Below are 24,825 nucleotides of genomic sequence, written 5' to 3' on the forward strand. Positions count from 1 at the left end.
TTTTGGTATTCAAATCGATTCTTAACAATTTTGCGCACAGGTGGGATTTCTTTAATTATTTTTTCCCTAATCCTGAGGATATTTCCTATCTGAGACCACTGTCAATAGGCGAGATTCCGGATATCATAAAATTACCTTTTTTTCTGATTAAAAAGAAAATCACATAAGGCCACTAAGAACTCGAAATGAAAATCTGAAAAAATTAGAGATGTTTTTTTATATTCTAAGCCATTAACGTAAATAATCCGTTTAACGACCATCCTAATAGATATACATTGTATATAGGGCATTGCGCGTTAAATTTTCAACCCATGTACCTCACTCTCTTCGATTTTGATAATTCTTTAGTATGATGTTAAAACCACGGTTTCAATCGACTTGAAACAGTGTCGGAATTTTCACAGATTTCTTTAGCCCCCACTGAAATAGAAAAAAATTGTAAAACCAATTCCGAACAAGCTTCTTTTAAAATTTTGAAGAAATTCACACTAATTTTATAATTAAGAATATTATTTGTAAGCACGACACGATAACGTGATCTCAACATCTACTACTTTTCTAGCAAGTTTTTTTTTCTCATGCCGGAATTGGAGTTTCTATTTATTTGTTCGGTCATAAATTTCTCTATTATTAATGGATTTCAATTTTTCTGAAATTTAGAGGAATGCCAGAAGGCCTGAATACAGTTAATACCATTCCATTCTTTTTTTTTAAGTTATCCAAAGATCCAAGAAAACTAAAAACTTGCTAGAAAAGTAGTAGATGTTCAGATCCCGTTATCGTGTCGTGCTTACAAATAATATTCTTAATTATAAAATTGGTGTGAGTTTCTTCAGAATTTTAAAAGAAGCTTTTTCGGAATTGGTTTTACAATTTTTTTCTATTACAGTGGTGGCTGAAGAAATCTGCAAAATATTCCGACACTGTTTCAAGTCGATTGAAACCGTGGTTTTAACATCATACTAAAGAATTATCAAAATCGAAGAAGGTGAGGTACATGGGTTGCAAATTTGACGCGGAATGCCCTATATACAATGTATATCTATTAGGATGGTCGTTAAACGGATTATTTACGTTAATGGCTTAGAATATAAAAAAACATCTCTAATTTTTTCAGATTTTCATTTCGAGTTCTTAGTGGCCTTATGTGATTTTCTTTTTAATCAGAAAAAAAGGTAATTTTATGATATCCGGAATCTCGCCTATTGACAGTGGTCTCAGATAGGAAATATCCTCAGGATTAGGGAAAAAATAATTAAAGAAATCCCACCTGTGCGCAAAATTGTTAAGAATCGATTTGAATACCAAAAAATTAAGGAAATTTGGAAATTGAGGAAAATCTTTTCCAAAAAGAAAAAATGATCGAAAATGTGTACTATATTCTTGGGCACTAGAATGGAATTCCCCACACATCTTCTTCCTATACAACGAAAAATAAAAACGTCTGACAATTCAAGGAAAATTAAATAAAGTATAAAATACGACTACAGGTCCTTCCCTTTTTTTCTCTTCTTAATCTATAAAGTATATAGACGATCGTCAAACCTGCCGGTTTTTCCATACATGTAAAATAATTATGTAATTCACTTACCATCTTGCTACCTCGAGAGCTGCTGGCACTAAATTGAACACTGTGAAGCCTCTTAACTGGCTGCCAATATCAGAAAAGGAGAGGGGTCCATACACTGTTGCTACTGAAATAATTTTGTCGTTCCGATCTCGCATCTCTCAAACTTCTTAAGAAATGCTCGTCAAGACTGATATAAAATGGGCGTTTTTTTTTAATAAGGAAAAGTTTTGACAGTAATGGAAAATAGAGATTACTAAAAACAAATGTATTGTTTTTTAATAACACCGGCCCAATTGAATTTTAAAAGGCTGATGGTTGAATAAACTTCAGATTTGGGTTTAGCGGACCAAAATGCATAAAAATCATACTTGGTCTATTGTTCCATAAATTTTTTTCTTACCAAAAATGCTAATTTTTGGCGATTTTTATGTTTTTTTGCAATTTACTCAAAATTTTGAGGGTGTACGGGCAAAACTGACTTCAGATTCGGATTGAGCGCGTCAAAATACATAAAGATAGGTAGGTCCGGTCAAAAGTACAGGCCACTTTTTTTTTTTGTGGGCCGGTGTTATTAAAAAACAATACATTTGCGTTTAGTAATCTCTATTTTCCATTACTGTCAAAACTTTTCCCTGTCAAAAAAGAGGCGCCAAAAACGGGGAACAAATCGATTCGCTCTCGGAATTTTATTGTTTCAATTATTTGTTCTCTTCCGGGTTACCCCCACTACAAAAAAGGTGGGTTCAGTAAAAAAAAAAGCAAAAGGAAAGAAGGAAAAAATCGACCAGCTCTCGAAATTTTCTTTCTTTGATTTGTTTTTTCTCTCCGAAAATACAAAAAAAAAACGAGTGAACTGCGATCGAACCCGTCTCTCGCATCACTCCATCCTCATGTTTTTTTTTTTTTTTTTGAGGAGGAAACCATATTTATTTAGATGAACAATAAATGTACAATATTTACAATGTTGCACTTGTAATTATCTTAGTTTATGTAACTCCGGCTTAAATTTTAAACTCAATCTAACATTTTGTTTTACATCAAGTGGTCAACTTATTTTTTAGTGTTTTGTTTAAGACTTGAATGCAGTATTATAGAAAAGGCAGCAGTAATTAACTCAAATACAGGAAAACTTCGCGCAAAAACCTGTGACTGAAAATTCATCCTCATGTGGTATCCACTAAGCCACACCACAGCTACGTCCGTGATCGCGCGTTTGCTCGGTATGTTTATGGAGCTTGCTTGGAATTCGCTGATGGTTCTCTGGAAGATTCAGTTCGAGAAAAAAAAATTTCCCCCAACCACTTGCCCATTGCACATTTTGCATAAATGTTATCGAGCTGGCTTCGTATATTTTTCCATAGACTGCGTGTACAAATATTCGAGAACACCAGGCGTCACATATTTTCACATCAATAAAAAAATAATATTTATTAAAAAAAAAAAAAAAAAAGTATTGGGGCTGGGAATGGTTAATTATTTTGGTTCAGCGTCCGCTAATTGAATCCAAAATTTATCAAATCTGGAGATACTTTTATTCGCTGACATTCATAATTGAAACAAAAAAATCCCAATTCTTGCATTCCTGGAAATATCTGTGCGAGCGGGGACAAGGATGCGATTGGCAACCGCTTGCTCGAGCGACCGAGTATATCTATATATGCACGATTGTGGGCCACCTTCGGTGCATGGCCGCCTAGGTGTCAGGTCGGAAATGGGCCACCTTCGGTGCGTGGCCGCCTAGGTGTCACGTCGACGCTCCAACCTAGCTGGTATCACGAAAAGCCGAGCGTTGGAGATCTCCCTACTCATCTCTGGTGAGACTGAGGTCGTGTTCGTAAATTGACTGCCAGTACTAAAAATTCCCTAGGACAGAGACAACGGGCATGTTCCGATATACACTACGAGCACTGTAAGGTGTGTCGTCAATTTAGTATACTGCGAAGCCGTTCCTGTATAGTTAGCTATACTGGTTACTGCTTAAAACGGAACGCAGTACAGTATACTGTGATCGACATTTTTTGGCGTTACTTTCATTTGATACATAATATTTTTTTCACATTGCAATAAACACAATTTATTCAAATTTTCCATTTTTGTTTTTAACGGCCGATATTTTTAAATGACAATATTCAATAGTAATAATTATCAATAGTGGAAGCTGTTAAATTTCTGAACGCTGTTGATCACGTGATCAATGCACTGAGAGCACCTTACCTCGAAAGCACCAGTTTTCACAGTAGAAAAATGGCGACGATTTATGACGTCATATATTTCCCTAGGATACTGCGACTGTATACTGTCCGTCTATAACGGAACGAATTTCTCCCCAGTAAGAGCACTGAACAGTGCTCGCAGTGTATATCGGAACATACCCAGAGCTGTCCATGAACTCTGCAGCGCAAAAGAGATAAAAGATTGCTGACAGTACTGTCAGTCAATTTTCGAACACGGCCTGAGTATCGTTTCAAATATATCATACTGGCAAACATGTCAGCAGAAGTAATGAAACAGAACTCGAGGAGAGTTATATCAGAGAAGAAATAGGTTTTTTTGGATCCTGTAAATCCTTGATCCGGTCAACCACTAAGTCAGGGCCTTCCCAGTTTCTTTGTGGTTTCGGACACCGTCCTTTCTGTCTTCGAGGTTGAAAGAGCCAGAAAAAATCTCCGGGATTAAATTTTATGTCCCTGGCTCGAATATCATAACGAGTTTTTAATTTGTCCGAAGCCATAGAGATTCTACTTGTAGCAAAGCTATGAATTTCTTCTACTATGGGCAAAATAATAACTATAGCAAAATAAGTTGCCAAATGCTACTGGGGATGCATGGCATCGGGGGTTTTGTACATGTGAGTGGATTCGTTTACGAAAACAATTTGAGCAGACCTGCATAGGGAGCCAATAGCAATGTCGGGTTGATCGGAAACAACCGATCAACAGTTGCAGACCTGTCATTAAATCAGCACAAATAAATTCACCTGTCTAACGGACACTGTATGAGGAAATAGTGAGGCGCGAAGCGCCGTGGTGGGGTTGGCGCGCGAAGCGCGCAGGGGCGAAGCCCTTAGTAATAAAAATATAACAATTAGGAATACCGAGTGCCTGAAATATCTTCTCATGAACTTTGTTTTTGTAGGAAATATTGTACGTCTCATCGTCGTCAATCCTTTATTTGGGTATTCACTGCGATGAATATAAGTATATGTAAATTCATAAGTGTTAAACACGCAAATTTCAAAGACACTTGTCATAAAAACAAAGGCATTATAAAAAAATCAGGTGATTTTTGTTCCCAAACCATGACCTTTTCAGCTCTTAGAGCATATACCATGCAGGAAGCCTGGCGGCGGAAAAAGTGTCCCCGAGTGCGAAAGAGAGGAACATAGTAAGACGAGTATTCCTCTCTCCAGAAAGTGTGGCGTAAAAGTAAGATAGAACAATACCATGTGCAGTCTGTCCTTGTCGCTCTACAACCTGGATGGCCGATACGTTTATTCTCAGCCAATCAAATGCCGAGTAAAAAAGATGGAGTATCCAGGGTAAACCGGGGAAATATATCTCGCTCTCTCATTACTACGGCCACAGTTTCGCGAGGTTGACGACATGGCATAAGCAATTTGTAGGGGCGTGGGTACTGTGGTCGTGTTTGAAAATTGACTGACAGTACTGTCAGCAATCTTTTATCTCTTTTGCGCTGCCGAGTTCATGGACAGCTCTGTCTCTGTCCTAGGGAATTTTTATTACTGGCAGTCAATTTACGAACACGGCCTGTATATGCTCCAAGGCAGCTACCTGCGGTAGTATATGCCTTAAGTACCGTGCTGAATTGCTCCATGTCAATTCTGCCAAAGTGTGACTGTGTAAATATTTTGTAATACGTACTTCAATTTTTCATGGCAAATGACGACATGGTATGGGAAGAACTCCCAAAGATCGATGCCGATCCTCCGAGAATGCGTGACAAGTGTATACAATGCAGGTAGATAATGTAAAGTTATCATCAAACCTGCCGGATCTAACCTATTCTAATCTAATCTACTTCAACTGGATTTGTACAGACCATATGCATTTCATAAGAACCCTAGCTTGTTTTTAGTTTATCTATTCATTTGAAATAATTGACTGATACAAAAAGACACCAAATTATGAAATATATCTTTAATCCAGGAGACCTATCCCAGTTTGCTGGTGTCTGGGATTACCAAACACACGGCTATCTCCAAACTCAAGAGTGATAATACTTCAGCATCCTGCGGAAGTTAAACGTTGCCTCAGAACCGCACCTATGTTGACGTACGCTTTAGAACCAGGAAAATGTTTAACATTCAGGTAAATACGCTTAGGCTGATTCTTGCAGCATCATAGTTTGAGAACCTAATTTCCAGAATGGTAGAAGCTGGTAACTGCCGTTGGCCACAGCAAATTTTATAGTGATTCGCTGCCTATTTTTGATGCCACAATCTGCAGTTCCGAGGCAGCCACGTTATAAATTGAGCCACCTAATTTTCATTCGTCAGAAATAATCTCAAGTAAATGAAATGAGAACGAAACGTATTAAGGGGGATGTACATGTTAGATCTAAAATTATGCTTATTTTTAAGAAGTTTTTTCTAAAGAAAATGAAAACACTTCAAGCAATTTGAGTTTGAGAGCTTTAAAAATTGATCAATAAATCTGTACCACTGGATTGAACACATGGTCGTTCGATACTTATACATGCCGTGCCGCCATTCTGTTATTAATTTTAATGAAAAGATTCTAAAATGTTCTTAAAAATACAAATAATAAAGCCTTCAAACTCTAATTGCTCTGAGTGTTTTAATTTTCTTAAAAAAAAAAAACCCTAAAACTAGGTTAGGTATGATATTAGATCGTCCTAGCTTTACCCACTCCCCTTAAAAGAGGTTTATTCCGATGGCTGCCAATCTGAAATTTAAAAGAAAACGTTTTGTATGATGCAAAAATTATTCTGAAATAATATTTTTGTTTTCAGTACTGCAAAGATTTGAGTTTATGTAAATTCATGAATGGTATGAGCACTTTTATCGTACATTCTTTTTAACTTTCTGTTTCTCTGATTTCAGAGAAAATAGGAAGTTATTGTAATCACCCCGAAAATAAAAAGTTTAGTTCTCACTAGATCTCCACGTTTTGAAGTCCGGAGAATCACCTCCAATCATTTTCAAATGGACGTCTGTGTGTGTGTGTGTATGTATGTATGTATGTATGTATGTATGTATGTATGTATGTACATTCTTTGTTTCGTTATTTTCCTTAATTCTGTAATTATTGTTAGCTGCCTTGGATACCGCCACTCTACCAGTTCGTGTGAGTACTTGAGCCTAGCCAGCCATACAACGGGTTTTCTAATTATTTTTCGTACGGTTTCGTGTTATTTTTCTTGATTTATAGTATTGTTTGAAAATCCACGCTATCGCGTCTGGCGCCCAACGTAATTGATTTTGTTATAGTTTAATGTTCAGAACAAGTGGAGAATCGCGCCAAAGTGTCAACGGTTAGTCCTCATCTGAGGGTAACAGAATTTAGCTTTACAAATTGGCGCCCAACGTGGGGCCACAACAGGCCAGTTACAGTAAATTCCAGTTCAAATTTAGTTAAAAACTTGAGAGAGAACAAGAGAGAGAGAGAGAAAGAGAGAAATTGTTATTAACAAAAGAAACCCCTTCCTGCTTTTATTTAGTCGGTTATCTTTAAAAACAGTTGATATTGATTGACCCATCGACCCAAAATATTTAAACGTCCCGGATTACAGATATTACGACGACGGAATAATCCCTCGCGAGTATTACTTGTAGTCGACGCATTGTTCGCGTAGAGCAGCGCGCAGCCAAAAACAATTTTTTCTCTCGCCCGCTATAGTCCGGTCAATTTAGACATAAAAATAGTGATCGAAACACAATAATTCCGACAGAGCTGAATTTTGGTAGAGACCTTGGGTTTACCATTTAAAAAAAAAAGAAAAAAGTCCCCATCGATACCATGTGTGCTAAAAAAGTCATTCAAGGTCAGAGGTCAAAATTTTCGATGTTGTTTTTTGTTTTTAAGGGGAATACCATACACATTGTCGGGTGGATAGTCAGAGGTATCAAACATTGTATCTACATCACGTTTGATGATATCGTAGATATTAGGCACATTAAATTGATAAATAATGCTGTCTGTGTCGGTATACATCAATTTAGCTTGTTTATTCGAAAAGTTGGTTTTAATGTGATTATAGTGGAAATTGTAGAGAAAGATTTTTGACAGATCTAGAATTGATGCGCCGACGTTAATAGGTTTAGCGAAGTGAACTTTGACACGATTCATTTCAATGATAACCATATCAGTGCCAAATACGGTGCAGCTGTAAAAGTTTGCTCGGGCAATAAGCGTTCTCGCACCACCTCTTCCCTCCCATTTTGTGACCAATTTAACATCTTTATGATTTCGCACATTCTCCATAGTCTTGCCGAACACCGCGTTATTCATGAGCTTGTAAAAGTTATTCTCAAATTCATTCCTAGACCGCTTACGCATGTCTGTGTTGAGCGTGATGTAAGGCTCGAGCCATGGAGATTGTGCGAACTTTAAAACTCTGTGCACTTTCGTTACTTTCAATCCTAAATTCAAACACTGTTTCAAATTTCTATAGTGCAATATATACTTTGTTTTGGGGTGAAGGGTGGTCGAGAGTTTGGCATTTTTACTACCTGGAGGAGTAAAATGTTCGGGACAAAGAGGTAAGTCTTTGTGATCCTCGTGGAGTTCTACAGGGTAGTCCAAATCTACCTCCAGAAATTAACCGATCGGCGAATCGTCCGGATGGTTTGTTATATCGATGTGCTGATACTCCCACTCGAACGAACCGATTGGTAAATGCACGCTCATAGCTGCACCGTACAGATTATTCACGTCAAAATACGTGAGATACGATTTCACGTTACTAGGATCAAAATCTTTTCCCATGAATTTATTATTGGCCCGAGCGTGTCGATTAGAACATTGTGCTACGCCGCCTCGAATAGCTCTTTCAATAAATAAGACCATTTCAGGGTTATCTAAAAGTTGCAAATTTACATTAGTATGCTTGAGCATCGCGTCGAAAGCAAGTCCCGGTGCAGTGTAGTAGTGCAACGGATCTAAATCGTATGTTTTGAAGCAGCTAGCGCGGAAATTTTCAAAAATATCGGTAAGCAGAAGAACATCGGACTTTAAATATAAATCTGAATAGCCCTCCAATGACTCTAAATGAAATTCCCCCAAACATTTTTAGCGTGCTCGTAATCGGTGTCTGAAATATTTGCATCGCAGAGGTGTGAGTAGAAATGCCTCTTTGCAGGTAATCGCGTTTCATCGAGTTTCCTCCAACAATCGACTTATTCATAGGGAAAAACGCCTTTGCGAGTCATCAAACTGAACTGAGTCGGATTATTATAAAATTTACGTGTTATGTGCTTGTCGGCATCATTTAAATATTTGGAAAATTTATCGATGCTGCTAGCCATAAATCGAAACAAATCGATGAATCTCAAGTGCATCATTGTCTCATCAACGCGTTTCGTGAAGGATATATATTTTTCCTCATTTATGGGTAGTAGTGTAATTTCACCGGGAAAAGTTGACGCGAGGGATTTTATTAAAAAGTGCGAATCGTAACCGGACAAATTGTGGAAAACTATTGGAATTGTATGCGTCTCCCTGAAATTCAAATTACACCGATTATGAGCAGGACCACGATATTTACCCGTGAAGTGACAGTGATCGTGACACTCTTTCTCCTCAGGGGTAATGGGCTTTTCGCAGATATAACAATTCTTTACGCGCATGTGACGATCGCGTTGCACTTGGGTAAGAGACTCCACCGGAATTACGTTTCTGATGCGTGAGTCTACTTGGATCGATGAATCTTTAAGCTGTTGCATAAACCAATCTATGCAATCGGCACCGCGTTTACTGTGGAACTCCGATAAAGTCTCATCGTACGCGCAATGTACATAGTATGCTACACTGTGCGGGATATGCTTTTGAAATTCACATGTTTTACGGCTTGAAACGTGATTTTGGAATTGATCAACCCTTGCAGACTCTAATATACATTCGAGATCGTCGTAAACGACAAACGGGACGGTGCCTATGTTTTGAAAATTGGAAAATGCTAAATCTTTACACTCGGGAAATTCCATGCGTACTTTATTTACCATAATACAATCTTGTCGATGATTGTCGTAGGCATGTTTCACGGTAAAGTGAGACAAACAATTGTCACATAAAAACGTTTTGTGTTCATGATCAGACAATTGTTCGCACTTACATCATGTAGAGTAGCAGGGAATTTGATACCTGTACAGTCCAACTCGAAAATATAGCGACGATAGTTGTGAGTCCTATCGGTGTGGGTGTTGACCGGGTGGAGGGCTGCTGTGCCGGACCAGAGAAGACATCTTTCATCCTTGTTCCTCACGTTGATCACAGCCTTCTTATGTCGAAAGTCCTGGGGCAACTCGATGAATGTTGAAGCCCCCGCGACGAGAGGCTGGTAACGGTTGATATTTACAGCGATGTTGAGGATCTCAATCATACTCCAGCCGGAATCGCGTTACTCGAAATCTTCCACCTTTGATAGCAGATCATCCTGTGAACGTGTAAACCAGCCCTCTATATCGCTGGATGGGAGAAGAATCGCCACGTTGGAGGTGTTGAAGCTTTTAACTTCGGTGGAGATCTCTTCGTGCCTGGCATTTTCGAATTTGCACGATAATATGAGGTTGACCTTCACATTTCCCTCCTCGCGCAGTACCAGCTCCAACTTCTCGGTGACGACGCGCTGCACATCGTCCAGAAAGACGTCCAAATTTTTATGACGTAGATTTGTGACAACCCCTGTTCGGATTCGGCTGGCAAATGCACTATCCACGTCGTCCCACTGTATACCCGCAGGAGTACCGATATTTCCACCCGTCACCACTACGCATTCCTGCAAATGCTTGATCTTCGTCATCCAAGATTGTAGGAGTGTGATCGTATGTTGGATCCGTATTTTCGCACCAACAGTCGTTCCTCGTTGCATAGAAATATTACGTAGAACTTGGATATTCGCAATTCCAATATCAGTCCAATGATTGATGACAGCGTCATTCTCTTCTCCGGGTGGTTGCTCTCTAAGCAAATTGTACGTCCCCTCCATCTGCTCTGCAAGTCCCATATACGCTTCGACGGCCATGACTTTGACGTTGATATAAGCAGAACTTTGTATAACTTTTGACTTGTACGTATCGTGTAACACTGATGAGTCTGCATCGGATGCGTTGAGCTTATATATAGGTCGATAGATCGCAAGAATTTGGGTGTGGTGGTGGGGGGTCCAAGCTTTGTACTACCCCCGCCATCAAAGAATCAAAAATTTTTATGGTATACAGGTCTGAGCCTGCACACCCCAACCCTAAACAGCATGGGGACATGTGATGGGAAAAATCGATAAGCGAAAAACAGGTAGCGAGCAGTGTTTGGCGTGAGAAGAATCTTGTCTTGCCTACTCTTGACCGGATGGTTTGTGTACATACAGTTTTTGGGTTTTATGACTCTTTATAGCGAACAAGTCCGAGCCTGCACACCCCCAATCATATTAGCGTGGGATATGCAACGAGAAAAAAATCGGTCAACGAAAAGCAGGTAGTGAGCTCTTGTGAAAATTTTCTCCTAGCTTATACTGCCCCCGCGTCACATTTTTGTCTGTATGTCACGTGGTGTATGCGCTACGGATGATTGGCTGGCTGGTTTTTGCTCGGTGGAGGGCGGGTGCGACTCCTTTAGTATAAATTCGAACAGCGGTTTGAAACTTCTCTAGTAATTTTGAAAATCCTTCGTGTGAAAACAAGCGTTTTTTATAAAGTGTTTTGTGAGAAAGAAAAAAAAAAAACGGTGTTCATTTGAAAAATCTTAAGACTTCAACGAGTTTATATTTTTTGTGAGTACTCTTATGATACTGTGAATGTTGATTTGAATTCCGTAATGATTATCGCATTCGATTAGTATGTTAACAAAGTTTTTCAATTTGTTTCAACTTTTCTGTATTCCCTATCATCATATCCATAAAAATTCTGGAAAAATTTTAGAAACGTATTAAAAAAAAAAATTAACGGATGGAAAAGAAGACCGTCAGACTCCCCACCCAATTCACCACCACGATCGCCGACTTATAAGCGGGTGTGCAGAGAGGTGGCTTACGATGAGGAGGAGGATGCTGATGAATTGATCGATAGTGATGCCGATACGTTGGATTATCGACACCGAGCCATGTATTGACAACAGTGCTGGTGATGATGATCGCGAGTTTGAGCAAAATTTGGTTGGCGAGCATCATCGTTTAGAATCATCACCATCACCGACTGATGTGGAAGATGAGGAGGAGGATGAGGGGGAGGCGGAGGCGGAGGTGGAGGGAGTATGGAATGACGACGATGTTGATGAGGAGCGGGTGGAGTTTGCTAATGATTTTGACTGTTGCGAAGATGTACACGTCAGATTCAGATTGCTTCTTGACGAGATTGATCAAATCCATCAAATGCTGGGAGACATCGATAGAGCTGACGATGATGGCTATTATTCGGACGAAGATTGGTGTGTAGCACCACATTAAAATAAAATTGTAGTATCTTCCATACTTTCGTCGTATCACTCATTTTGAATATGTGGAAACTTTTCTGGGTTGGAGATTTATCATGTATATAAATGGTGAGTGCAGCAGCATCAACTTTTCTATTTCGGTTCGCTCTTTTTACAGATTTTTCATCACGAATCAATTTTGAAAAAATGGCATCTCATTCCCATCACGAGTATGATTCAAGTGATGATGATGATGGTGATGAGTGGGCAACCGTTGATTGGTGTGAGGATGAAGAGGCTGAGGAAGAGATAATTATAGGCTTTTCCGAAGCAACACGCGAGTTCTCGTTGGAGGAGCTTCGGGAACTCGTTGAGGACGCGCGAGCTGCTCGAGTGAGGCCAAACAGCCAACATTATATAGATTACGGGGATAAATGTATAGAAATAATTATTGAAAAATAGGCGAATGAAACTATCGTAATAATTATAGATGTCGAAGATACCGATGATGATGATGATGATGATGATAATGTTAGCGAACAGGATAACGATAATGATATTATGGATTATTTTGAGGAATAAACCACGCTAAATTCACAATTATTGATTTTATGTTTTTCACAAGTAAAAATTCATAACATCTACATTTTGTTTGACAAGAATGGGTGAAAGTGATAAAGATATATATTTGTAATGTATCCTAGTTCTAGATTATAATTTTATCGAATAGTAAATTTTTTTAATTTCATGTATAAGCTATGATATAATTGAGATTAATTCTATTGAATATTCTACATATAAACCCGAATATAATTGTATATATTGTAATAAATTCTATTGCTATTTTGGCAAATATTGTCCATATGATCTATATACACGATTGCAACCTAGACAGTCTTTAATTAGAGGATTCGGTCCATCAACTATATAGCCGTCGGGTCCTGGTGTGTAATGTGTGCTACATCTGCGGAAACTTGCGATGATGTAGTCCATTTTCATATTCTCTGGTAGTTTATCCCACGCATCATTGATGGAGTTTGATGCGAACGTGTAGATGAATTCTTTTGGTAAAAAAGCTGTATCCTCGGACATCATTGCCCTTAAACCGTCCAATTCTTTGTACAGACGGAAGGATTTCTCGAGGGAGCTGGTACACTCCTTCGAATACCAACTCCTTAGTCGCTGCACATTTTCAAAGGCGCAGTTGTATGCCGAGATGTATTCAGAGTTGTCATCATACCAAATTGAGCCTTCTGCTGCTGCTTGCTGGAAGTTATTCGCTGGAGAGTATCCATGGTTCAAGTCATGCCACGGTGCCGCTTCCATATACCTCAATTTTTCCAGTGCAGGGGGTATGATATGCAAATCTTCCATATTAATAACCCTCGTTGTACCATCGACGATCTCCGTCAGCCATGCTTTCTTCTCCGCCCTTTTGACGTATACGTAACACGCATTTCCAAGCATTTTTCTTACAATCTTCGTCACATCCTCGTGAGATTTGTTGCCCGCATTCCATGATATTCCGTGGTGATTGTGTGTCAACCATACATTGGTAGCTCTACATTCAAGTGGTAAGCTTGCCAAATCATAGGGTGGCTTGAAAATGATGTTATCCAGACCCGACCCGTTTACATTGATGACTGCAACTTCCTTGGGTACAAACTTCATGTTATGACCAATAAAACATTGCACGTCTAGGATCATCACCATGTTGAGGAGTGGGAATGTTGCGCTCGATTATACTGACGGATGGTATTTGGAAGACTGACTATTCCATCTCAAGCACACCCGGTTTTATCCCCTCGCGGATGAATTTTGTGGAAGTAGAGGGGGATCCCATAGTTCATTTATGGCACATAACTGCATGAAAATTCAAACTTGTTGAATTCCCCACCAAGGCATTTAATTTGCAGACGATTTTCCCCGGCCATGTTGCACATTTCAGTCAGCTGACTGGAATCTTGTTGTAGAACTCTTACGATTCTCGGTGGTGAGAAGACGTTGTATTCTCCATCGATCGTCGCTATAACACGTACCCCGAATTTTGTTTTGACCAGTCGTAACCCGATGACATCATACACTCCCCCAATTTCGAGTTCCGACATCTTCTTGGTTGGCAGATCTCCAGGCGGCTGACGTGGTTAACTTTTGCTAGATCCATCGCGTTTCGAGGTTATTTTACAAGCGAGAACAATTCACAATGAGAATACGATGAGAACAGAGTGACGATCACGATAGGCGTACGCTTTAGATACCACCCACCCCCACTACAATTTTCCATTGGACAAGTCTCGACACGCATTTTGTGCGGAGAATTTTTATGGGACCACCCCCATTGCCTATGTCCTATCCTATGAAAATAGCCATCTTGCAACAAACCGCGAGAATGATCGACGGGCGGGAAGGGGGGGGGGGGGGGGTAGCGCCGCGGATTTAGGGGGGAACCAGGGGGAGCACCACCATTTTGTGGTCCAGAACCGGCCTCCCTCGGGCCGAGGGGGGAGCTAGGGGGGAGCGCCACCATTGAGTGGTCCAGAACCGGCGTAGCTCTACTACTTCTATCAAACTTAGCCATTGTAATTTAACATACTAGATCATGGGAGACGAGGTTCCATGATATCTCCATGATTTCGGTCGTTAATATTGTATCTATCGATTCTTGGTTGCATCGTGTGATGCCGATTTTGTGTGAATCATGGTCCACGGCTTAGAGTTGCGGTAAGCCGCCGTGTGACTGCATGATTTCAGTAATTAATAAATTTCGTGTTTGAGCGACCTCGTAACTGCCGAATAATCGATTCTTTTGTATTTACGAATTTCCTGATTATTTATGAATTTCCATTAGTCTGCTTCTGTACTTTCTATCGTATTTTGAGCCCTATTGGCTTTATCTTTCGTTTCCTAATTTTTTGTAGTAATACTGTGCCATTATTTTATTTCTGTTATTGCTTATTATATTTTTATTTATTTCCTGCCTATTGTATCGTATATCGAGTTCCTTGGAGTATAACCGAGCATAGAATCAGTCTCTAAATACTACTGCACCTTTTTCCATTGCTATTGGCCATTCTATATTATTTTTTCTTGTTATTCTTTTCTCTGTATAATTTAAGTTCTGCGTATTTTGTGTGAATCATGGTCCATGGCTTAAAGTTGCGGTAAGCCGCCATATGACTGCATGATTTCAGTGATTATTAATTTTCGTATATTCTTGATTCTTTTGTACTGCGGTGTATTTAGTGTATTTCTTTATTTTGTGAACTCTCCGAATTTCTCACTCTCTCATAATTTTTTATTCTCTGGTAATTTTGTATTCTCTCGAGAGTTATGTTTAAGAATTCATTGTTTAATTTTTCAGATCCGTAATTATTGTAAATTATCGATTCTATCGTTTATGAATAACTCTACCGAAAATTATCTATCGTACTTGACAGTATATCTAGTTGATCGTTTACGCTACCGATTTTATAAATTGTTAATGAATGTCAATCTTTCGTACTGGTTGGAATCTTTGGTAAATTCGTCGTATTCTCCCGTTATTATCTACCGAGCTATCTTTACTTTGTTTTCTACCGATTGCAATAAAGTTCTCACTCTTGTTTTTAATCAACAGAATAATAATTTTCGTAGCGTCATTTGCAACTTGGGTAAGATCACGTTGCTCAGTGACGTGTAGTTTTAAGTAAATTCTTGCATTATATCGCTTCTCACGACCTACGCTCATTTTTCTCTGTTAACTACCATCTCTCGTTTCAAAGCTACCGTTTAATTCTATTCTACCGAAAATTTTGTGAACAATTATTGCCTATTTTATTAACTACCGCTATCGATACCATTTCATTTGCCTGTCCTAACCCTGTAACCTACTCGACAATATATGACTGATTGACCTGTTCATTTTTTCCTGACTTGAGTTATTCTTTATTTCATTATTTTCCTTAATTCTGTAATTATTGTTAGCTGCCTTGAATACCGCCACTCTACCAGTTCGTGTGGGTACCTGAGCCTAGCCAGCCATACAACGGGTTCTCTAATTATTTTTCTCACTGTGTCGTGTTATTTTTGTTGATTCGTATTATTGTTTGAAAATCGACGCTAACGTGTCTGGCGCCCAACATAATTGATTTTGTTATAGTTTAATGTTCTTAATAAGTGGAGAATAGCGCTAAAGTGTCAACGATAAGTCTGCATCTGATAGTGAGGGTAACAATTTAGCGTTACAGTATGTATGTATGTATGTACGTGCGTGATCAATTTTTTGTCCGACGATATCTCGAGAACGGGTACTTAGATTTTGATGAACTTCATCTTAATCGACGCACCTCTTTCAGACTTAGACCTGATTAGATTTTGGCTGTGATTGGTTTAGTAGTTTTTGAATAATTTAAAAACCCAAAATCACAAAAATAAAATAAAAATGGTGTTATCTTCGCAACAGACACACGGATTTGCATGAAAATTGGTATCCGAAGGGATTTGGGGTCGCTGACCACATTTCTGAAGTCACATTTGCAAAATAAAGATTTCACGTAGTAAATATGCACGAAAAATATTAAAACATTCGCAGTTTGATGAAAATTGAAGAATTCATGTTCTTTGTGTCGCTGATTACGAATTATTACCTGCCCGGCTTTCGTTGCCCCCAAACGCTACACAAACCGGAATTCCATACAAGCGTAAAGAAAAACAGTGTTTGATACGCCAGGCCAAACTCGTTTCTTGCGCACTACTCGTCTGAAGGCCGCATGAAGCCGGGGCTAGTAGTATAACAAGGAGAGTTCTACACGCAGATTTCTGTTACCGACACTTACTGACATCCTCCCCAGACTCTAACCCTTTTTCCGCGATAACGTCACAGTTTGCCGTACCGACTTGAGGTAAAAAAACGTGCAACCTTACCGACAGTTGTACCGGTCGACGCTCAAAAAATCGCACTGCTTTACTGACAGTTATTATCGGTCGAATGCCAAAATCGTGCTGCTTTCCCGACAATCTTAGCGACCTAAAGTCAAAGTCTGTAGTGCTCGCCTGCCAACGGTAGAGGGCGTGAACTTTTTTACCGACCTGGTGTAACATTAATCACTTCGAATTCTTTTCCCACGGTAGGACTGCTGATGTGTAACATCAACCACCTCACATTCCTTTTCCACGTTATCAACCACGCGACATTCCAAAATTAATGGTTTCGAGAATTGTTTTTTATATACTCGGATATCGATACGTTATCTTCGACGTGACATTCTTTCACCTCGAATTCTTTTTCCACGCTGGGAATACTGATGTGTAACATCAACCAACACACATTCTTTTCCCACGTTATTATCCACGTGACATTCGAAAATTAATGGTTCTGAGAATTGTTTCATTCACTTTCATGATATTAATCATGTGACATTCTTTACCCCCCACCAAATTTCAAATGCAAGTGGAAAGTGGTATTATAAAATGTAGAACCGAAAACTTCAGCATCAGTCTGAAGCCGTACTTCTAGCAAATGAAACATGCTCTGGAACAACAACATGAATTAAAGAAACGACTAGAACTGCTCGTCAAGATCATTGGAGAAGTAAAACATCTGCTGAAAATCAGATCTGACCACAATCAACTCACAACAAAATTTGAGTACATACAACTCGGCAGTGACCAAGATGGACTTTTCAAAGTTGAACGAAGTCGCTCGCCTCGAGTCACTTCTGCCCTTGGAAAAGCTGTCGGACCTCGAATTATACTTTGAATACCGAGTCAGCGGCGTTCGTCGAGTAAAGACGTAGTTCGGTGATAAAGTGGTACTGGACTTGGAGGACTCTTTCACGATTTTTCCACCGAACCGGTTGACCAAAGCCCTCCTAAAAGATGATGATGTGTTCCAGAAGTTGACGACAGCCAGTAAGGACACACGGTTGAGTCTACGCTATCTTGGTGGACCGTATAATCAACTTGAATTCATTAACGTATAATCTAAGTGTCACATGCACATATCCAGTATCTTGTAGTAGTCTTACGTTCAATTTAAAAAGATTGAAATTATAAGTATTTTTTGTTTTACATCAAGCCATCCTGTGTACCTTTAACCCTACATACGTTTTATACCTTGTAATTGTAACTAAAATTAAGTCTTGAAATCCAAGAAAATGTTACTCCGAACACCAATAAGCAACGATGCACGGTTGCAAGCTGCGTTTGCGCCTTGTAACTGTAATGTGAACTCTGCGATGAATTTTGAACGGGTTCAGTCAAGACCAAAGTGCAGAGTCGACCGATAGCTGCGGTAGTATACATTCAAAGCCAAGAATCTGCGGTGTTGGGTTACTATCGCTCTCGGAATACAAAACATAACTCGGTTTGAGTACAGCTCGGTCAAGGATGGAGAGCAAGGTTGAATCTCACATAAGTTTCGTATTAAAAATAAAATTCTCTCTTAAAAGCTAAGGTGAAGGTGTAAAATTAATTCATGTATATTTTTAAAGAAACAGTTTTATTGAGTACAATTTTTTGGGCTACAGTTGACAATTACTTCACAATGATGATACAATAATTGTATTGAACAGTATCGTAACCAGAATGATATATTCGCCAAGTCTGACCAGGGTGCAGGAAAGCGTAACCCTTCATGAGACTTGTCAAGCCAACGTTCTTGCTTCTATCAATCTCAACTGCATTAATTTCGTAGCGAATTTCTTCAAACAAATGACAGATCGCGTTGTTTACGAGCTGTGTGTTCACAGTAGCTGTACCATCAGGTTTGAGGAGTCGTCCATGGATACTTACCGAACTTTTGCTGGGTAATATGCATAAATCCTGATGCTGAAGGGTGATTCGAATTTCATCGCTGTTGTTGAAAGTTGACGAGGCGTAAGGTTTGTGAGTGTGAATCTCGTAATGCGCAACGGATTTGTCAAAGACGACTGGTGTTTGAATGTTTAAGATTTCTTCCTCCATGGTACGTAGCAGATAAAACAGCGAAATCGGATTTTTAGTTGTCGGAAATTCCTCTTCCAAAAGGTGTCAGTTTCAGACTCAGAGCTATCAGGAACTCCACGTTTCGAGGTGTTAACGGTTCGAGAATCGATCTATGACTGACTTGATCGGGGCATGCCGACTTACTGATATACCCACTCTTTGACGGTCTGTTATATACAATTCCCATCGTTTATTGGGATTTGATATGTAGTCTCACAGTTATAACTTCTCCACGAAAATTAACCAGGTCTCCGTCTTGATCCACTAACCGAAGCTGAACGTGATCCATGGTCCTGACGGTGATCGGAAGGTAAATGGCGTGCGACGGTACTCACACGATCTTATATCCTGGTGGGACAGTGGGGAAAAAATCGTGAATAGTGTGTACTTTATGTCCATTGAGGTAGGCGCCCGTTGTAATACTGCACACAACTCGCAACGCGTTGACCTTGAGTATAGTTACAGGCACGTCTGATTCGTGAGTTTTATCAACCTCCAATACACGTGGCGTGAATCCCAAACGTTGAGCAATGGAATCATTCGACTCAAAGTCAATCGGGTGGTTGCATGTGATTTCGCTGCGTAATGTATTATTGTTGGGTTTGATGCTGAGCCTAACATCTGTATTTCTTAGCACGTTTTGAAGATACTTCTCTATGTGCTCGATTTTATAGCTGCTGGTTGGTATGGTGATCACTATCAGCTACGTAAATTTTATTGTGACCAACATCAACGTCGGGAATCGAATTAAAGGTTAACAATGCTACCAAGCCAAAAGCATAACTTTTATCACGAGCAAGTTTGATCGGTGGGAAATATTGTGCCTCGTGAATCGAAGAGGTTCCCGAAATCGTCAACGTTAACGACTCATCCATGACTGCGAGTGATAGACCAACTTTGATAAATCATGCACCATGTTCATATAGCTCACCATCCAAAAATTTTAGACACAAGTGTCCGCATTCAAATGTATCATAATCCTGGTACCTTTCATGATTGTATTTAACATTACCAACGCCGAGGTATTTTATGAGGTCTGAGGGTGGTTGAAGGTTGCCGAAACTGTCAAAGTAATCGATATTAGTGTCGCGTTTCTTGTATGCAACTCAGTGTGTTCCCGGACCGTCTTTGTCGTCAAGGTTGATTATAGCTAACTCGTTTTTTCGTGGACCGTTTTTGGGCATTACGTTTGACATGAAAACACCACGGAAAAGCGGAACCTTGAAGATTTTTCCATATTTCAACAAGACCCAATTAGTCAACGCTCGACGTGGTAGCATCGCATCAAGTGTTTTGAAAAATGGAGACCAAGACCTCTTTTGTTCGGTTCCATATGAAGCCCTTTGCCCAACGCGATAGCTTCCATAGTTTTGTTGTGTCGTTTGCTTTCTTCCAGTTCTCGTTTAGTAGCACTAGCATCGTTCACAGCCTTCGCTATACCTGCCGCACCACTGGCTGACGCGCCTGTAGCACTAAGTCCAGCGAAAATAGGAATCAGAAACGGTAGAAAACCACTGACTTTTGAAGCTACTGGTAGGACGCGAGGTGTTCGCACTTTACATTTACCACCCGCTTTTTTAACGGCGTTTTCAGCTTCCTTCAGCTCAGATTCGATAGCTACTTTTGTATCGTTGCTGGGAACCATAGAACGTTTCACAGCATTCATACTTTTTCTCAAGGTCGCATTTTTTGATTTTCGAATTCCCATTCCAAGTTTTGATTTTACTTTCATTGTATTAGCTATTGCCCAAGCCGCTCCTTATTTATCCAAATTGGCGTCTGACGCGAAAACCCGTTTCCAAGCTTTCTCAGCTAACACTCTATCAGCCTCGTTTCTAACTTCAAGATTCTCACGATTCTGGGAGTAAGCAATGTTGTGGTCCTTGCAAGCTGCATCGAGCAGATTAATTCCTGGATTACCCCGCGCGCGTCTCTTCGTTAATTTTGTACCAGGCCCACAGTACTGATAACCTGGTACATGCAATTTGACTGGAAGGCGGTTGATGATTTCAATAATCAGACCCTAGCCACGATGTTGCCGCTTGCTGCTTCGTTCACCTTTGTACACGATCATGTTCGTGCGTTGACTGAAAAAAAGTGCTTTAAAACGGGATATTTATAGCAAATCCGATATGTTATGTCCGAGATGCGGTTTGAGAAACAAGCTACACCTGATGAATTTTCACAAACTTCTGAGCAAAATGTCACAAGGCACAAACGGCACGGTGAATTACTTCTAAATAGTGTACGTGCAATATTCTGTGGAACGTCGAATTGTGGTAAAACTAATGCGTTGCTCACACTTATAACCCATCCCAACGGACTCAGATTCGAAAATATCTATATCTACTCAAAATCTCTCAACCAGCCGAAATATCAATTGTTGAAGCAATTGTTGGACAATGTTGAGAATATGGAGTACTCTGCGTTCACCGAGCATGAGCAAGTGAATACACCGTAAGAAGCACGGCCCAACTCAATGATCATATTTGACGATGTAGCGTGCGAGAAGCAGGACAATATTAGAGTCTACTTTTGCATAGCTAGAAATTACGACGTTGACTGTTTCTATCTTTGTCAGACGTACGCTCGAATCCCCAAGCATCTCGTGCGCGACAACGTAAACTTACTCGTGTTATTCAAACAAGACGACATGAACCTGAGACACGTATACAGCGACCATGTAAACACTGATATGTCTTACGCAGAGTTTGAAAGTGTGTGCTCCGCATGCTGGAACGGTGCGAAGTACTGGTTTCTGGTGATCGACAAAGACAGTGAGCTCAACGAAGGACGATACAGGAAGGGATTCGATTTTTTTGTTAGCATGGAAAAGAAATAAAATCTAACGTTTTCGAGCGAGAGACGCAGTAGCATTGCAGACTCAGTTGCGTTGTGATGGAGCTGGAACATTTCTAATGAAATGTAACAGTTTATATCCTCTCGTAGGAACATGCCGGGGATCATTTAGATGAGTACAAAATTTATCCATGCAGCGTAGCCCGCCTTATGCGCTTGGCTTTCTTATCGGCAGCAGTGCTCAAATTACGCGATTATGCACTTCATATGCACTGTCGCCGAGCCCGGCGAGAGGCCGTGTGAGCAGTCTCAATGCTGCTTCCAGGCGTAACGCACGTCTAATTAAATATAATATAACGTTAACGCTTCATCTTACCATTTGTTGTTATCAATTATCACTCAATTCTCTGTTTGAATAAACATATAAATACCTATATAATCGTTGCGCAATATTTGCATGACAGCGTTAACATGCAGAGCTCTGAAATTTCCAAGCAAAAAGATGTCCTACATCAGATCGCTCATGCAAGTGCAGCGATCCGTCGAAAACACAGATTGCTAAAATCGGGCAAGGAATCTACGGCTCAGAAATTGAGTGACGTTTTCAAACCAGTAGTGACTCCGTTAAAAGAACTGGTGAATATTACAAAAGATAGTCAAACTGTAAAACAAGAGGTGGAAGAAATTAAAGAAGAAATACGGCAGATGAAAAATGAAACGAAAAATGAAACTGTCTCGGATATGGACGATTCCTTTGCTTCGGCAGGAGATGAAACAATCGTACAAACATCGGTCGAGAAAATCGAGGATGAGTATTTTGCACTGATGAGAGATGCGAAGAAGAAAGGGAATTGGACAACGTGTACGGTGTACGCAACCTCGCAAACGGACTAATGATTGGTGATTCGTTGATATCTTTTGAGAGTGACTACATCCGTATTGGCGATACGTTTTACCCAAAAACGAAGGGTTTGCTGGAACTTTTGTTGAAAAAGAAGCCTGACGGTTCTTCTGTGAGCGCCGGAGATCGGGAAAATTTTTAAAACATAATCCTCGCAAGCAACGCGCATCAAAAGTATTACTCATCCGATGAGGCTGTTCCAAACGAAAACAGTTACAAATTTAAAAATGTCATTGCCGAATTGATGGATTATTCCCCATCACCTCGCCGAAAGGGTGAAGGTCTACTTCCGCAAGCTACGATCACTCGACAAGGTGTTGAAACGAAATACGTTCTCTGGGCTGATCCAAACGAGTTAGTGGAGCGTCTTCGTTTACTCCTGGCATCTCAGGCAGCGGGAAATCCGAATCACAATAACGAAATAATCTCCATTATCGAAGAACTACGCGAAGCAGGAATCTCTTATTAAGCAGCTCCCATCGGTTTTGCATTCATTTCCGAGATGAGCGTCGACGTGTTTGGACGGTATCTGAATAAAAACACGGCTGCGAGTACTCACGGTCCGATTCCGCAGAGCCGAACAATGCTGTTACTTTAAAAATCTTGAGACGAAAATTCAACGTGCTGCAAAAACAAATCGACAATCTCGATCAAATGATTAAAGCTTTGGAGCTCACCACGGAGAAAGCCTTGGATACCTTCTACACAGACTTTGAAACAGGCAGAGACCTGTCGATTCGGAACCCTGAAATCATTTCCAAATTGGACACCAGACTAAGAGCGTTGGAATATGAATGAGAGAAAGCAAGCACTGGTGACGGAACTGCATAAGCCTGCACGCCAGAATTACCCGCGTCGACGTGTAGACGTGCGCGGCATCGACGAGACCTGGCTGGCGGATCTTGTTGATATGATCTCACAGTTATTGATATCTTTTCAAAGTACGCGTGGGCTGTATCGATAACGAGCAAGTCTGGAGATGATGTTACGAAGGCAATGGAATCTGCGCTTGTCCAAGGACGGGTACCGAAAAAATTCTACGTCGACAGAGGAACGGAATTTTACAACTCGAAATTCGAATCTCTTATGTCACGCTACGGGATCAAACTTTACTCCACGTACAGTAATTTGAAGGCTTCGATCCGCGAACGCTTAAATCACACGCTCAAAAGTCGAATGTGGAAACGGTTCAGCATGCAAGAAAGCTACAAGTGGCTCGATATCTTATCTGATTTGGTTTCGGCTTATAACGACGCCAAACACCGAACCATAGGAATGAAACCGTCGGATGTCACCGTTGAGAACGAAAGGCTGTTATTACGTCAGGCGTAGGGAGGGCTGCGAGCGAAACCTACCAAACTGGCAAAGTTCAAACCGGTAACAAAGTTCGAATCAGCAAATTCGAAAACGTCTTTGAGAAAGGTTACACTTCCAACTGGACGACAGAGATATTCACGATAAGTCGAGTGGAAAATACTCATCCTGTGACGTACAAGCTTAAAGACTACTGAGATCAACCCATCGCTGGTGGTTTCTACGAACAAAAGCTTCTCAAGGTTGAATATCCGGATATCTATCTGGTGGAGAAGGTGCTCAAGAAGCGTGGAAGAAAAATATATGTTAAATGGTTAGGTTTTGACAACAGACACAACAGTTGGATAAACGAATCGGACATGTAACATCAAATAAATGAATTTTTGTAGCGGTTCCATCGGTACAACAGTTTTGAAATAAGCTTCTAACGAATGTGCTAATTCCTCTAACTCATTCACAATCCATTGAATGCAAATCTCTCCACGATTAATTTTGAATTTTGAAATTGAATCGTTGAACGCACAATGTAGATAGTAAGCTATATTATACGGAAGATGCTTGTGATAAATTGTTCTATTTTCCCTAAAACTTTTAAGAGAGGGTTGCAGTAAACATTCTAGATCTGCGTCAATGCAGAATAGAGCGGTTTCTTTGTGTTGAAAATTTTTAAATTT

General features: G+C 40.0%; 1 protein-coding gene across 2 annotated transcripts in view; it reads left to right on the plus strand.

Annotated features, from left to right (window-relative positions):
* The first annotated feature begins 5,362 nt into the window (after positions 1–5,362).
* Positions 5,363–24,825, plus strand: part of LOC107226558 (tRNA-uridine aminocarboxypropyltransferase 2) — a 75,592-nt gene continuing 56,129 nt past the window's right edge. The window contains exons 1-2 of one of the 2 annotated variants that reach the window (XM_046739988.1): positions 5,363–5,548; positions 5,737–5,898. In XM_046739988.1, the coding sequence (XP_046595944.1) occupies positions 5,463–5,548; positions 5,737–5,898 (248 nt within the window). In that variant the 5' untranslated portion in view covers positions 5,363–5,462. Of the gene's footprint in view, positions 5,558–5,736; positions 5,899–24,825 lie in introns of both variants that reach the window. The other variant, XM_046739989.1, reaches the window with a different exon arrangement.

The sequence above is a fragment of the Neodiprion lecontei genome, chromosome 5 (genome assembly GCF_021901455.1).
Source record: "Neodiprion lecontei isolate iyNeoLeco1 chromosome 5, iyNeoLeco1.1, whole genome shotgun sequence".
In the NCBI taxonomy this organism is placed as follows: domain Eukaryota; kingdom Metazoa; phylum Arthropoda; class Insecta; order Hymenoptera; family Diprionidae; genus Neodiprion; species Neodiprion lecontei.